The 13,829-nt window shown below is 45.1% G+C and overlaps 1 protein-coding gene across 1 annotated transcript in view; it reads right to left on the reverse strand.

Annotated features, from left to right (window-relative positions):
• The window catches only part of LOC135559082 (zinc finger protein 512B-like), a 94,310-nt gene that overhangs the window by 26,166 nt on the left and 54,315 nt on the right, over positions 1 to 13,829 (reverse strand). The window contains exon 10 of the mRNA XM_064993449.1: positions 12,088 to 12,180. Within this exon, the coding sequence (XP_064849521.1) occupies positions 12,088 to 12,180 (93 nt within the window). The remainder of the gene's footprint in view (positions 1 to 12,087; positions 12,181 to 13,829) is intronic.

The raw sequence follows: 13,829 nt of genomic DNA on the forward strand, positions 1-13,829 counted from the left end.
GTAATGTGACGTAGAAGTCCGTCACTGGCCGCGGGCAGCATTTGGTTCTTTAACGCACACACATATTCATCACTCCTCCCTGCGCCATTATAAGATAAGTTAACAATGTGGGTCGACACACAAATTAACTTCTGTCTTGGTGCATGCATTTCACACTTGTCAATGTTCATATTTGAGAGATACAATAATTATTATACTTATCAATGTTGTGGATGAGCGCATTGTTTGTTTGTTCTGTTCCTCTCTCTCCTTCTCTGTAGCTTTTCATATTTGAGAGATACAATAATTATTATACTTATCAATGTTGTGGATGAGCGCATTGTTTGTTTGTTCTGTTCCTCTCTCCTTCTCTGTAGCTTCCGGGTATGCTGGAAAAGGACCCGAGCTAAGGGAATTGGGTTGGCTTTATAGTGCCTGTCCCAAATGGCTCAAATGCATATGGGCATATTGAAAGATATTGTCAGTAGTGATGTAATGTATTAAATGTTATGTTGGGATATTGTTTAAAACTGTGTTGCAATGTATATCCTTTAGTATGTTTAGTTCATGGAAAATGTAGGTTTCTATTGTTAATTGATTAATTAATTAGGGTTAATTGTTCTGAGTGGAGGGGCTAGCCCTACAAAAGGAGCCTCTCTTTCAGTCATGGAGTGGTAGTTTGGATTGAGCTGTGGATGGGGCAGCATTGTTTTTAAGCTGTCCCATAAGGTAGACGTTGATGGCAGTACTGTTGTTTTTTTGTTCCGGAATTCACTTGTAAATAAACACCTTTGCACAGAAGAACTTTTGCGGTTCCGCCATCTTTTTATTTTGATAGAGGTTAGGTTATCCAGTTTAGCCTTCTGGCCTACTCTACGTGACAGTTGTGCAATGTAACAGGAATATTTAGACTGATGGATGCCACCCGTTAGATAGAATATGGAACGGTTCCGTATTTCACTGAAAGAATAAACGTCTTGTTTTCGAGATGATAGTTTCCCGGATTCGGCCATATTAATGACCTAAGGCTCGTATTTCTGTGTGTTATTATGTTATAATTAAGTGTATGATTTGATAGAGCAGTCTGACTGAGCGATGGTAGGCAGCAGCAGGCATTCATTCAAACAGCACTTTTGTGTGATTTGCCAGCAGCTCTTCGTTATACTTGGCATTGGGCTGTTGTCAGGACTTCTCCTTGTCCGGGTGTTCAGCGGTCGACGTCACCGGCCTTCTAGTCACCACCGATCCATGTCTCAGTTTTGTTTTGTCTGTATTACACACACCTGGTTTCAATTCCCATATCATGTTCCTTATTTAACCCTCTGGCATACAAAGTCACATTGTAATGGCCGTCGTGGGAAGAAGGTGAGAACCAATGCGCAGCGTGGTACATGTTCATCTTTTTAATAATGTAAACTGAACACTGACAGACGGGAGACTCTGGCAGCTCAGGACAGACGGGAGACTCTGGCAGCTCAGGACAGACAGGAGACTCTGGCAGCTCAGGACAGACGGGAGACTCTGGCAGCTCAGGACAGACGGGAGACTCTGGCAGCTCAGGACAGGCGGGAGACTCTGACAGCGCTGGGCAGGAGGAAGACTGACAGTGCGGCGAGGTGGAATAGCCCGCACTGGGCTGTGCTGGTGATTCCACGCTGCTTGGTCCTTGGTTGGTTCTGTAACGGCCGTCGTGGGAAGATGGTGAGGACCAATGCGCAGCGTGGTACGTGTTCATCTTTTTAATAAAGTAAACTGAACACTGAATAACAAAACAACAAAGAAACAACCGGAACAGTTCTGTCTGGTGCAGACACACAAAGACTGAAAACAACCAACCACAAAACACAATCGAAAAACCTAAATATGGTTCTCAATCGGGTACAACGATTGACAGCTGCCTCTGATTGAGAACCATAACAGGCCAAACACAGAAATAGAAAATCATAGAAAAACTAACTTAAGACAACCCATCCAACTCACGCCCTGACCATACTAAAACAAAAGACAAAACAAAGGAACTAAGGTCAGAACGTGACAGCTGTTTATGACTTCAAGCCTATCAGCTCCCGAGATTAGGCTGGTGTAACAGATGTGAAATGGCTAGCTCGTTAGCTGGGTGCGCGCTAATAGCGTTTCAACGTCACTCGCTCTGAGACTTGGAGTAGTTGTTCCCCTTGATCTGCAAGGGCCACGGCTTTTGTGGAGCGATGGGTAACACTGCTTCGAGGGTGGCTGTTGTCGTTGTGTTCCTGGTTCGAGCCCAGGGAGGAGCGAGGAGAGGGGCGGAAGCTATACTGTTACACTGGCAATACTAAAGTGCCTATAAGAACATCCAATAGTGAAAGGTTAATGAAAAATGGTATAGAGAGAAATAGTCCTATAATAACTACAATATGTGTCCACTAATGCAGGAGGAGAATAGAACCTGAATTGCTCTGGATATGAGTTTCTGCTAAATGTAAAATTATACTTTTTGAGATGGTAGTTTTGAATTATTCAAAAAACTTAATGGAGCAGCACTCCACTAATGCAGGAGGGAGGGCCATGTTGATATCTTGACGAACCTCACTACTGAGGAAGTTAACAGCAAAACGTAATGGGACATAACAATCATAACTTCAGCTGGGCCAAAAAGAACAACAGTAGAAATCCATCTTTCAGAACAGGGGTGTCAAATGACTTGTGGACCACGGCTGCATTCGGTCTTCACGAGGTCCGGAGGGCCGCACTCTAAATGGATTACTTCAATTCATATTCGCTTCAGTCACTGAGCCGCTGCTTATGAGATACATTCTTCTGTTTGAGCCAGGCGTCCATTTCCTTAATGCACACAACCTTGGCTCAATAAAATGTTGAAAAGACTACCACAATGTTGATTGTGACCAGTATTACCAGTATAAACATATTAACACATTATTGCAGATCAGACTTGCAAAGACTAGGCTGCCTATCATACACCCCCGATTTGATTTCCAGCACCATTCATTTGTTGTGCCTCGTAGCGCCGTGTATCCCCCGTAGTTGCAGCGGGATCACTGCAGATAGTCTTCAGTGTTTGACATTTGGTCCCCAGGACGTCGAGAGATGCCTTCAATCCCACCCAACGTGAGCGCATATCACTTTATTCTTAACCGTCATGTGTTTTCAGTTAACTTTGACCCTAGCGGCTACTTTCACCTCACCAATAGATCCCCCCGACCATGTCAAACCACAGTACTGTCTCATCCAATGGTGTTGCTCTCCTTTATCTTCTTCTGCGCAATCTTTACGGAACTCACTGAAGTTCACTCATAAAACAATTCATTTAGACAGCGTTAATTTAAAACAGACGTTTATTTGCTGAATCGTGTGCTGATCCCTGGCTATTAAAAGGGACAGGTGGCTATTTGAGACTTTGCCTTTAATTGAAGTTTTACAATATATTTACTTGCCGTCAAAATTTGCAAAAAATAGTTATTTATCCAACACTGTTATAATTTTCGATGCTCCCTGACTGTCTAGCTTTTCATTTGATGACCGTTAGCAAGCTGGTCAGATTATAAACGTAGTTCCATAATCAGTTCCAATATCAGTTTCAAGTTCATTTTAGTAATTTCAATGTTCATTAATAAAACATTTCCTTGAGAAAAATAAATAAAATACAAATAAAAATGTTTTTACTCAAACCACTTGCGGATCCGGATCCGGCCCATGGACGGTATGTTTGACATCGTTGTTTATTAAACATTTTTTTCAAATAATGTTTTTTTTACCCACAATTATGATTGTTTGGTACATGGCCTTCTCAAGAGACACTGTCTAAAATTGCCCGTTCCTGAAACGAGTTCATTACAATCCATCACAAGAAACAAGGTGCTTTTTCTGACAGGGGAAACCAGACACAAGCACATGGTAGGGTGTTGAAGTCCATATTGGTCAGAAGTGAAAACCCACTCTACTTTAGGGTCTGGTAGACACTTGGGGCTCTATTTTAACAAACCAAACACAATGGTAAATCTAAGCGCAGGCGGTAGTGCTATAGGTTCAGGGGTGTGTCAGAAATATTTTAGCTATTTTCACAACTACAATTATTGGAGCACTTGGTGCGAAAGGGTTGGGTATTCAAGAATCAACAGGTTGTGGGTGTGTCAAGGCTTTGCCCCTCACTGGCCAATCAGAACCTGTTCCACAGCGCAATACGTGGTTGCTTCAAGTTGTGTATTTACGGTCTTATATGTATCGCCTTGGAATCAAATCCAATTCCAATGTTAGTTCGTTATAGTTTGTTAAATGGCTTACAGAAACTAAATACCACAGTGTAGTCCTATCCCATCTTTGCTAAATACGTTAACTTGAACCCATTTACAGTCCACATTGTTCTAAGTAATTGAATGGCTTCAATAGCATTCACACTGATAAGGGCGAGGCCTAGTGTACATTTCATTATGGCTGAGCATGGACATGCCAAACATAGTTTAAAAAGCAAGATTCAATTAATTCTTGATGAGGCCTAATAAGCAAACAAATAATTTGAATCAAATTCTAAACAAACAAAAAAACTTTTAAATACTTTAAATACACTGACAGGCCCCATCATTTCTCCCCGTGGGCATATCATATTAAAATAATAACGCAGACTATGGAGGGTTTTACGCATCCTCAAACGTCTCACAGTAGCTGGATCCAATATAAAGAGAAATGGAGAAAAAACTCACCGTTATAAAGCTCCCAAATGTGTTTTATAATTATTTTACAGATCAGATCGTATTCACATATCTCAAGGAGTTGCATTGCACAGATTAGTCACCATACAACCAGGAAGGAAGGTGAACCAGTTTACAGATCAGATCGTATTCACATATCTCAAGGAGTTGCATTGCACAGATTAGTCACCATACAACCAGGAAGGAAGGTGAACCATTTTACAGATCAGATCGTATTCACATATCTCAAGGAGTTGCATTGCATGCACGGATTAGTCACCATACAACCAGGAAGGAAGGTGAACCATTTTACAGATCAGATCGTATTCACATATCTCAAGGAGTTGCATTGCACGGATTAGTCACCATACAACCAGGAAGGAAGGTGAATTATTTTAATAAGTTTGGTTGTAATAAAATTCACATTTTTAAACAACAACAACAATAAATAAAAGTAAAATGTAATGATATTATAAAATTGCTGGGATAAAAAAATACATGTATTGCCGTTGGACCAGCCTGTGTTATAGTGAGACTACGGTAAGGGAGGGCTTGGGTTGCTGTTGGACCAGCCTTTGTTATAGTGAGACTACGGTAAGGGAGGGCTTGGGTTGCTGTTGGACCAGCCTGTGTTATAGTGAGACTACGGTAAGGGAGGGCTTGGGTTGCTGTTGGACCAGCCTTTGTTATAGTGAGACTACGGTAAGGGAGGGTTTGGGTTGCTGTTGAACCAGCCTTTGTTATAGTGAGACTACGGTAAGGGAGGGCTTGGGTTGCTGTTGAACCAGCCTTTGTTATAGTGAGACTACGGTAAGGGAGGGCTTGGGTTGCTGTTGGACCTGCCTTTGTTATAGTGAGACTACGGTAAGGGAGGGCTTGGGTTGCTGTTGGACCAGCCTGTGTTATAGTGAGACTACGGTAAGGGAGGGCTGGGTTGCTGTTGGACCAGCCTGTGTTATAGTGAGACTACGGTAAGGGAGGGCTTGGGTTGCTGTTGGACCAGCCTGTGTTATAGTGAGACTACGGTAAGGGAGGGCTTGGGTTGCTGTTGGAACAGCCTTTGTTATAGTGAGACTACGGTAAGGGAGGGCTTGGGCTGCTGTTGGACCAGCCTTTGTTATAGTGAGACTACGGTAAGGGAGGGCTTTGGTTGCTGTTGGACCTGCCTTTGTTATAGTGAGACTACGGTAAGGGAGGGCTTGGGTTGCTGTTGGACCAGCCTGTGTTATAGTGAGACTACGGTAAGGGAGGGCTGGGTTGCTGTTGGACCAGCCTGTGTTATAGTGAGACTACGGTAAGGGAGGGCTTGGGTTGCTGTTGGACCAGCCTGTGTTATAGTGAGACTACGGTAAGGGAGGGCTTGGGTTGCTGTTTGACCAGCCTGTGTTATAGTGAGACTACGGTAAGGGAGGGCTTGGGCTGCTGTTGGACCAGCCTTTGTTATAGTGAGACTACGGTAAGGGAGGGCTTTGGTTGCTGTTGGACCTGCCTTTGTTATTGTGAGACTACGGTAAGGGAGGGTTTGGGTTGCTGTTGAACCAGCCTGTGTTATAGTGAGACTACGGTAAGGGAGGGCTTTGGTTGCTGTTGGACCTGCCTTTGTTATAGTGAGACTACGGTAAGGGAGGGCTTGGGTTGCTGTGGGACCAGCCTGTGTTATTGTGAGACTACGGTAAGGGAGGGTTTGGGTTGCTGTTGAACCAGCCTGTGTTATAGTGAGACTACGGTAAGGGAGGGCTTGGGTTGCTGTTGGACCAGCCTGTGTTATAGTGAGACTATGGTAAGGGAGGGCTTGGGTTGCTGTGGGACCAGCCTTTGTTATAGTGAGACTACGGTAAGGGAGGGCTTGGGTTGCTGTTGGACCAGCCTTTGTTATAGTGAGACTACGGTAAGGGAGGGCTTGGGTTGCTGTTGGACCAGCCTTTGTTATAGTGAGACTACGGTAAGGGAGGGCTTGGGTTGCTGTTGAACCAGCCTTGTTATAGTAAGACTACGGTAAGGGAGGGCTTGGGTTGCTGTTGAACCAGCCTTTGTTATAGTGAGACTACGGTAAGGGAGGGCTTGGGTTGCTGTTGGACCAGCCTTTGTTATAGTGAGACTACGGTAAGGGAGGGCTTGGGTTGCTGTTGGACCAGCCTTTGTTATAGTGAGACTACGGTAAGGGAGGGCTTGGGTTGCTGTTGGACCTGCCTTTGTTATAGTGAGACTACGGTAGGGAGGGCTTGGATTGCTGTTGGAAGAGCCTTTGTTATAGTGAGACTACGGTAAGGGAGGGCTTGGGTTGCTGTTGGACCAGCCTTTGTTATAGTGAGACTACGGTAAGGGAGGGCTTGTGTTGCTGTTGGACCAGCCTGTGTTATAGTGAGACTACGGTAAGGGAGGGCTTGTGTTGCTGTTGGACCAGCCTGTGTTATAGTGAGACTACAGTAAGGGAGGGCTTGGGTTGCTGTTGGACCAGCCTTTGTTATAGTGAGACTACGGTAGGGAGGGCTTGGGTTGCTGTTGGACCAGCCTTTGTTATAGTGAGACTACGGTAGGGAGGGCTTGGGTTGCTGTTGAACCAGCCTTGTTATAGTGAGACTACGGTAAGGGAGGGCTTGGGTTGCTGTTGGACCAGCCTGTGTTATAGTGAGACTACGGTAAGGGAGGGCTTGGGTTGCTGTTGGACCAGCCTGTGTTATAGTGAGACTACGGTAAGGGAGGGCTTGGGTTGCTGTTTGACCAGCCTTTGTTATAGTGAGACTACGGTAAGGGAGGGCTTGGGTTGCTGTTGGACCAGCCTGTGTTATAGTGAGACTACGGTAAGGGAGGGCTTGGGTTGCTGTTGGACCAGCCTGTGTTATAGTGAGACTACGGTAAGGGAGGGCTTGGGTTGCTGTGGGACCTGCCTTTGTTATAGTGAGACTACGGTAAGGGAGGGCTTGGGTTGCTGTGGGACCAGCCTTTGTTATAGTGAGACTACGGTAGGGAGGGCTTGGGTTGCTGTTGAACCAGCCTGTGTTATAGTGAGACTACGGTAAGGGAGGGCTTGGGTTGCTGTTGGACCAGCCTGTGTTATAGTGAGACTATGGTAAGGGAGGGCTTGGGTTGCTGTGGGACCAGCCTTTGTTATAGTGAGACTACGGTAAGGGAGGGCTTGGGTTGCTGTTGGACCAGCCTTTGTTATAGTGAGACTACGGTAAGGGAGGGCTTGGGTTGCTGTTGAACCAGCCTTGTTATAGTAAGACTACGGTAAGGGAGGGCTTGGGTTGCTGTTGAACCAGCCTTTGTTATAGTGAGACTACGGTAAGGGAGGGCTTGGGTTGCTGTTGGACCAGCCTGTGTTATAGTGAGACTACGGTAAGGGAGGGCTTGGGTTGCTGTTGGACCAGCCTGTGTTATAGTGAGACTACGGTAAGGGAGGGCTTGTGTTGCTGTTGGACCAGCCTGTGTTATAGTGAGACTACGGTAAGGGAGGGCTTGTGTTGCTGTTGGACCAGCCTGTGTTATAGTGAGACTACGGTAAGGGAGGGCTTGTGTTGCTGTTGGACCAGCCTGTGTTATAGTGAGACTACGGTAAGGGAGGGCTTGTGTTGCTGTTGGACCAGCCTGTGTTATAGTGAGACTACGGTAAGGGAGGGCTTGGGTTGCTGTTGAACCAGCCTTTGTTATAGTGAGACTACGGTAAGGGAGGGCTTGGGTTGCTGTTGGACCAGCCTGTGTTATAGTGAGACTACGGTAAGGGAGGGCTTGGGTTGCTGTTGGAACAGCCTGTGTTATAGTGAGACTACGGTAAGGGAGGGCTTGGGTTGCTGTTGGACCAGCCTGTGTTATAGTGAGACTACGGTAAGGGAGGGCTTGGGTTGCTGTTGGACCAGCCTGTGTTATAGTGAGACTACGGTAAGGGAGGGCTTGGGTTGCTGTTGGAACAGCCTGTGTTATAGTGAGACTACGGTAAGGGAGGGCTTGGGTTGCTGTTGGACCAGCCTGTGTTATAGTGAGACTACGGTAAGGGAGGGCTTGGGTTGCTGTTTGACCAGCCTTTGTTATAGTGAGACTACGGTAAGGGAGGGCTTGGGTTGCTGTTGGACCAGCCTGTGTTATAGTGAGACTACGGTAGGGAGGGCTTGGGTTGCTGTTGGACCAGCCTGTGTTATAGTGAGACTACGGTAAGGGAGGGCTTGGGTTGCTGTTGAACCAGCCTTTGTTATAGTGAGACTACGGTAAGGGAGGGCTTGGGTTGCTGTTTGACCAGCCTTTGTTATAGTGAGACTACAGTAAGGGAGGGCTTGGGTTGCTGTTGGAACAGCCTTTGTTATAGTGAGACTACGGTAAGGGAGGGCTTGGGTTGCTGTTGGACCAGCCTTTTTTATAGTGAGACTACGGTAAGGGAGGGCTTGGGTTGCTGTTTGACCAGCCTGTGTTATAGTGAGACTACGGTAAGGGAGGGCTTGGGTTGCTGTTTGACCAGCCTTTGTTATAGTGAGACTACGGTAAGGGAGGGCTTGGGTTGCTGTGGGACCAGCCTTTGTTATAGTGAGACTACGGTAAGGGAGGGCTTGGGTTGCTGTGGGACCTGCCTGTGTTATAGTGAGACTACGGTAAGGGAGGGCTTGGGTTTTGAACATATGAAACGGAACAAGCATTTGTCACAGGAAAATAACAAGGTTCCCGAGTACCAAGGTTCTCTGCTCTCGTTTCATGATGGGCGTGCACATGTAGCCTAAATCACGGAGGGTGTTTTACGCATGTCCAAAACTGGCCCTGCATGGCTAACATAATGTGGACCTGCCAACAATGCATAGATTAAAAGGGAAGGTCAGCTGACTATTTTGCTCCTCTCAAACGTAATATTTGAATAAAGCTTTGGTGATTAAGATTTATTTCCAAGCATTCTCAGGCGTCAACCCTTTAATCAACAGTCTTGACTACATTGGGCAGGACAAAAAAGCCTTCATTGCGAGGAGGGGAGGGTATGCTTGGTTTTAAATCCAGTAAAACGAAATAGGAAAAAACATGAGTTTATGTTCCCAAACACTACAAGCAGATTAGGCTACTCCTGTTCCATGTGAATATGGGCATTGTGCCAAAACCAGCACTGCCTGAAATGATCACTTTGGATCGTGTTTTTAACCTCTTGATGCTATGGGGGTGCTATTTCATTTTTGGATGAAAAACGTTCCCGTTTTAAACAAGATATTTTGTCACAAAAAGATGCTCGACTATGCATATAATTGATAGCTTTCGAAAGAAAACACTCTGACGTGTCCAGAACTACAAAGATATTTTCTGTGCGTGCCCTAGAACGAGAGTTTCAGGCAAAACCAAGATGAGACGGCATCCAGGAAATGAGCAGGATTTTTGAGGCTCTGTTTTCCATTGTCTCCTTATATGGCTGTGAAAGCGAGAGGAGTGAGTCAACCCTTTCTGTCGTTTCCCCAAGGTGTCTGCAGCATTGTGACGTATTTGTAGGCAGATCATTGGAAGATTGACCATAAGAGACCACATTTACCAGGTGTCCGCCCGGTGTCCTGCGCCGAAATTGGTGCGCAAAAGTCAGCTGCCAGTATTTTTCCATGGGATTCAGAGAGGAAAGCAAGCTTCCACGAACGATATATCAATGAAGAGATATGTGAAAAAACACCTTGAGGATTGATTCCAAACAACGTTTGCCATGTTTCGGTCGATATTATGTAGTTAATTCGGAAAAAGTTTGACGTTGTAGGTGACTGAATTTTCGGTTCGTTTCGGTAGCCAGATGCAATGTAGAAAACGGAACGATTTCTCCTACACACAGACGCTTTCAGGAAAAACTGCGCATTTGGTATGTAACTGAGAGTCTCCTCATTGAAAACATCAGAAGCTCTTCAAAGGTAAATGATTTTATTTATTTGGTTATCTGGTTTTTGTGAAAATGTTGCGTGCTAAATGCTACTCAAAATGCTATGCTAGCTTTGCATACTCTTACACAAATTAGTCAATTTCTATGGTTCAAAAGCATATTTTGAAAATCTGAGACGACAGTGTTGTTAAGAAAAGGCTAAGCTTGAGAGCAGACGCATTATTTTCATTTTATTTGCGATTTTCAGAAATCGTTAACATTGCGTTATGCTAATGAGCCTGAGGCTTTGGGGAGTTCCAAGAGGACACACCTCACATATTTCCACCCCTCCCATGTGAATGCAAGTGAGCTGCTATAAAACAGGTAAATTGCTGAACCTGGCTGGAAAATGTCATGTCCGGGTGATACTTAATTCCCGCTGAAAACCCTTGGTGTCTGTTGTTCAGAGGTGTCTATATTGGTCACTCAACAGTTCTAGGTAGGTAGTGGTGTAGTGGGTCATTGGGTCAGAGGTGTCTATATTGGTCACTCAACAGTTCTAGGTAGGTAGAGGTGTAGTGGGTCATTGGGTCAGAGGTGTCTATATTGGTCACTCAACAGTTCTAGGTAGGTAGAGGTGTAGTGGGTCATTGGGTCAGAGGTGTCTATATTGGTCACTCAACAACTCTAGGTAGGTAGAGGTGTAGTGGGTCATTGGGTCAGAGGTGTCTATATTGGTCACTCAACAGTTCTAGGTAGGTAGAGGTGTTGTGGGTCATTAGGTCAGAGGTGTCTATATTGATCACTCAACAGTTCTAGGTAGGTAGTGGTGTTGTGGGTCATTGGGTCAGAGGTGTCTATATTGGTCACTCAACAACTCTAGGTAGGTAGAGGTGTTGTGGGTCATTAGGTCAGAGGTGTCTATATTGGTCACTCAACAGTTCTAGGTAGGTAGAGGTGTAGTGGGTCATTGGGTCAGAGGTGTCTATATTGGTCACTCAACAGTTCTAGGTAGGTAGAGGTGTAGTGGGTCATTGGGTCAGAGGTGTCTATATTGGTCACTCAACAGTTCTAGGTAGGTAGAGGTGTAGTGGGTCATTGGGTCAGAGGTGTCTATATTGGTCACTCAACAGTTCTAGGTAGGTAGAGGTGTAGTGGGTCATTGGGTCAGAGGTGTCTATATTGGTCACTCAACAGTTCTAGGTAGGTAGGGGTGTCATTGGGTCAGAGGTGTAACCTGTTTGACCAGGACCGGATTACCGAACGGGCATGCAGGGGACATGCCCTGGGGCCCCTTCCTAAAATGTGTAGATTAGCAGGAAGTTACTTTTAAAACTGCAAAACTTTCTCTCAGCTTCATGGCAAAATGTGAACAAAAGCATAAGATGAGCTATAAAACGCCAAAAAATAGAGGTCAGAAGAACCCTTCAATTGTCTGCCATTGTCACCCACAATCCCAAATCAATCCCTCACGCCTACTTGCCAGGAACTCACAACAGAGCTGTAACATGTTGCAAATTAAACTCCAACGGTAACTTTCAGATCGGATAGTTTCTGACTAGGGGATCAGTAGATCATTCAACTTTGGTTGTGTGTGTGTTCGTGTTTGTATTTGTGTGTGTTTACCTCGCTGCTGTGCTCAGCCATTGTATGGTAGTTGAGTCCTGCCTTGGACCTGAACTGTTTCTGGCATTGCTGGCACTTCAGGGCATCCTGGAGCTGCAGGGTTAAAGGACAAAGGTCACACAGTAACTCAAAGGTCATTCATTCCTATTAACTTGTGAATATCTTGTATCCACTGGCAGGTCTTTCTGGGCTTTCTGCTCACTGTTCCCCAGCATGACCTTCACATGAGTTAATGACACGGGACCATTTCACCTATAATGGTCTTTGTCAGGTAATCATCAAGACCAATAACTGGAAAGAAGCCCTTTTAATGAAGAAGCAAATATTGATCTATCTGGCAGAGGAAGAGGTTTTACAGTGACTGACTCCTTAATGGCACAACTGTCACTTTTATAGTCACATTGTCCACCAGGCCATAAGCACCGACTGCCTTAGCTCTAGAATACCTCAATAGTCTAAATTGGCTTCTTGTCCTTGTGACCTTTCCTGATTGTTTTGACCTACAGCCTGGAGCCTGTGTTTTCAGATTGGTACAGTTAAAGGAGAGGAAGCTACTTCAGAGTATTGAGACACAGCCACAGCATAATTCCTCCAGCCCTCCAATCAATACTCTGCGTCTACTGGCCCCCTGGACCTGCCCGAGGGGTCCTCAGAGAGAAGCATCTAACAGCGTGCCTGACTTATTCTCATCCCCAGAGTACGCTAGTGGCCTGAACCCGATGAAGAGGTTACAACTGCATTTATGAAAGCAGTCCAAATGAATAAAAAGCAAATGAAGAGTTATATCCCAAAACATGATACAGTTGAAGTTGGAAGTTTACATATACTTAGGTTGTTTTTCTACCACTCCACAAATGTCTTGTTAACAAACTATAGTTTTGGCAAGTTGGTTAGGGCATCTACTTTGTGCATCACACAAGTCATTTTTCAAACAATTGTTGGCAGACAGATTATTTCACTTATAATTCACTGTATCACAATTCCAGTGGGTCAGAAGTTGACATACTCTAAGTTGACTGTACCTTTAAACAGCTTGGAAAATTCCAGAAAATGAGGTCATGGCTTTAGAAGCTAATTGACATCATTTGAGTAAATTGGTGGTGGACCTGTGGATGTATTTCAAGGCCTACCTTCAAACTCATTGCTTCTTTGCTTGACATCATGGGAAAATCAAAAGAAATCAGCCAAGACCTCAGAAAGAAATTATAGACCTCCACGAGTCTGGTTCATCCTTGGGAGCAATTTCCAAACACCTGAAGGTCCCACGTTCATCTGTACAAACAGCAGTACGCAAGTATGAACACCATGGGACCACGCAGCCATCATATCGCTCAGGAAGGAGACGCTTTCTGTCTCTTAGAGATGAACGTACTTTGGTGCGAAAAGTGCAAATCAATCCCAGAACAACAGCAAAGGACCTTCTGAAGATGCAGAGTAAAACAAGTCCTATATCGACAAAAGCCGCTCAGCAAGGAAGATGCCACTGCTCCAAAATGATTTGCAACTGCACATGGGGACAAAGATCGTACTTTTTGGAGAAATGTCCTCTAGTCCGATGAAACAAAAATAGAACTGTATGGCCATAATGACTGTCATTATGTTTGAAGGAAAAGGGGGGAAGCTTATAAGCCGAGGAACACCATCCTAACCGTGAAGCAAGGGGGTGGCAGCATCTTGTTGTGGGGTGTTTTGCTGCAGGACGGACTGGTGCACTTCACAAAATAGACGGCATCACGAGGAAG

The sequence above is a fragment of the Oncorhynchus masou genome, chromosome 17 (assembly GCF_036934945.1).
Source record: "Oncorhynchus masou masou isolate Uvic2021 chromosome 17, UVic_Omas_1.1, whole genome shotgun sequence".
NCBI classification, from domain to species: domain Eukaryota; kingdom Metazoa; phylum Chordata; class Actinopteri; order Salmoniformes; family Salmonidae; genus Oncorhynchus; species Oncorhynchus masou.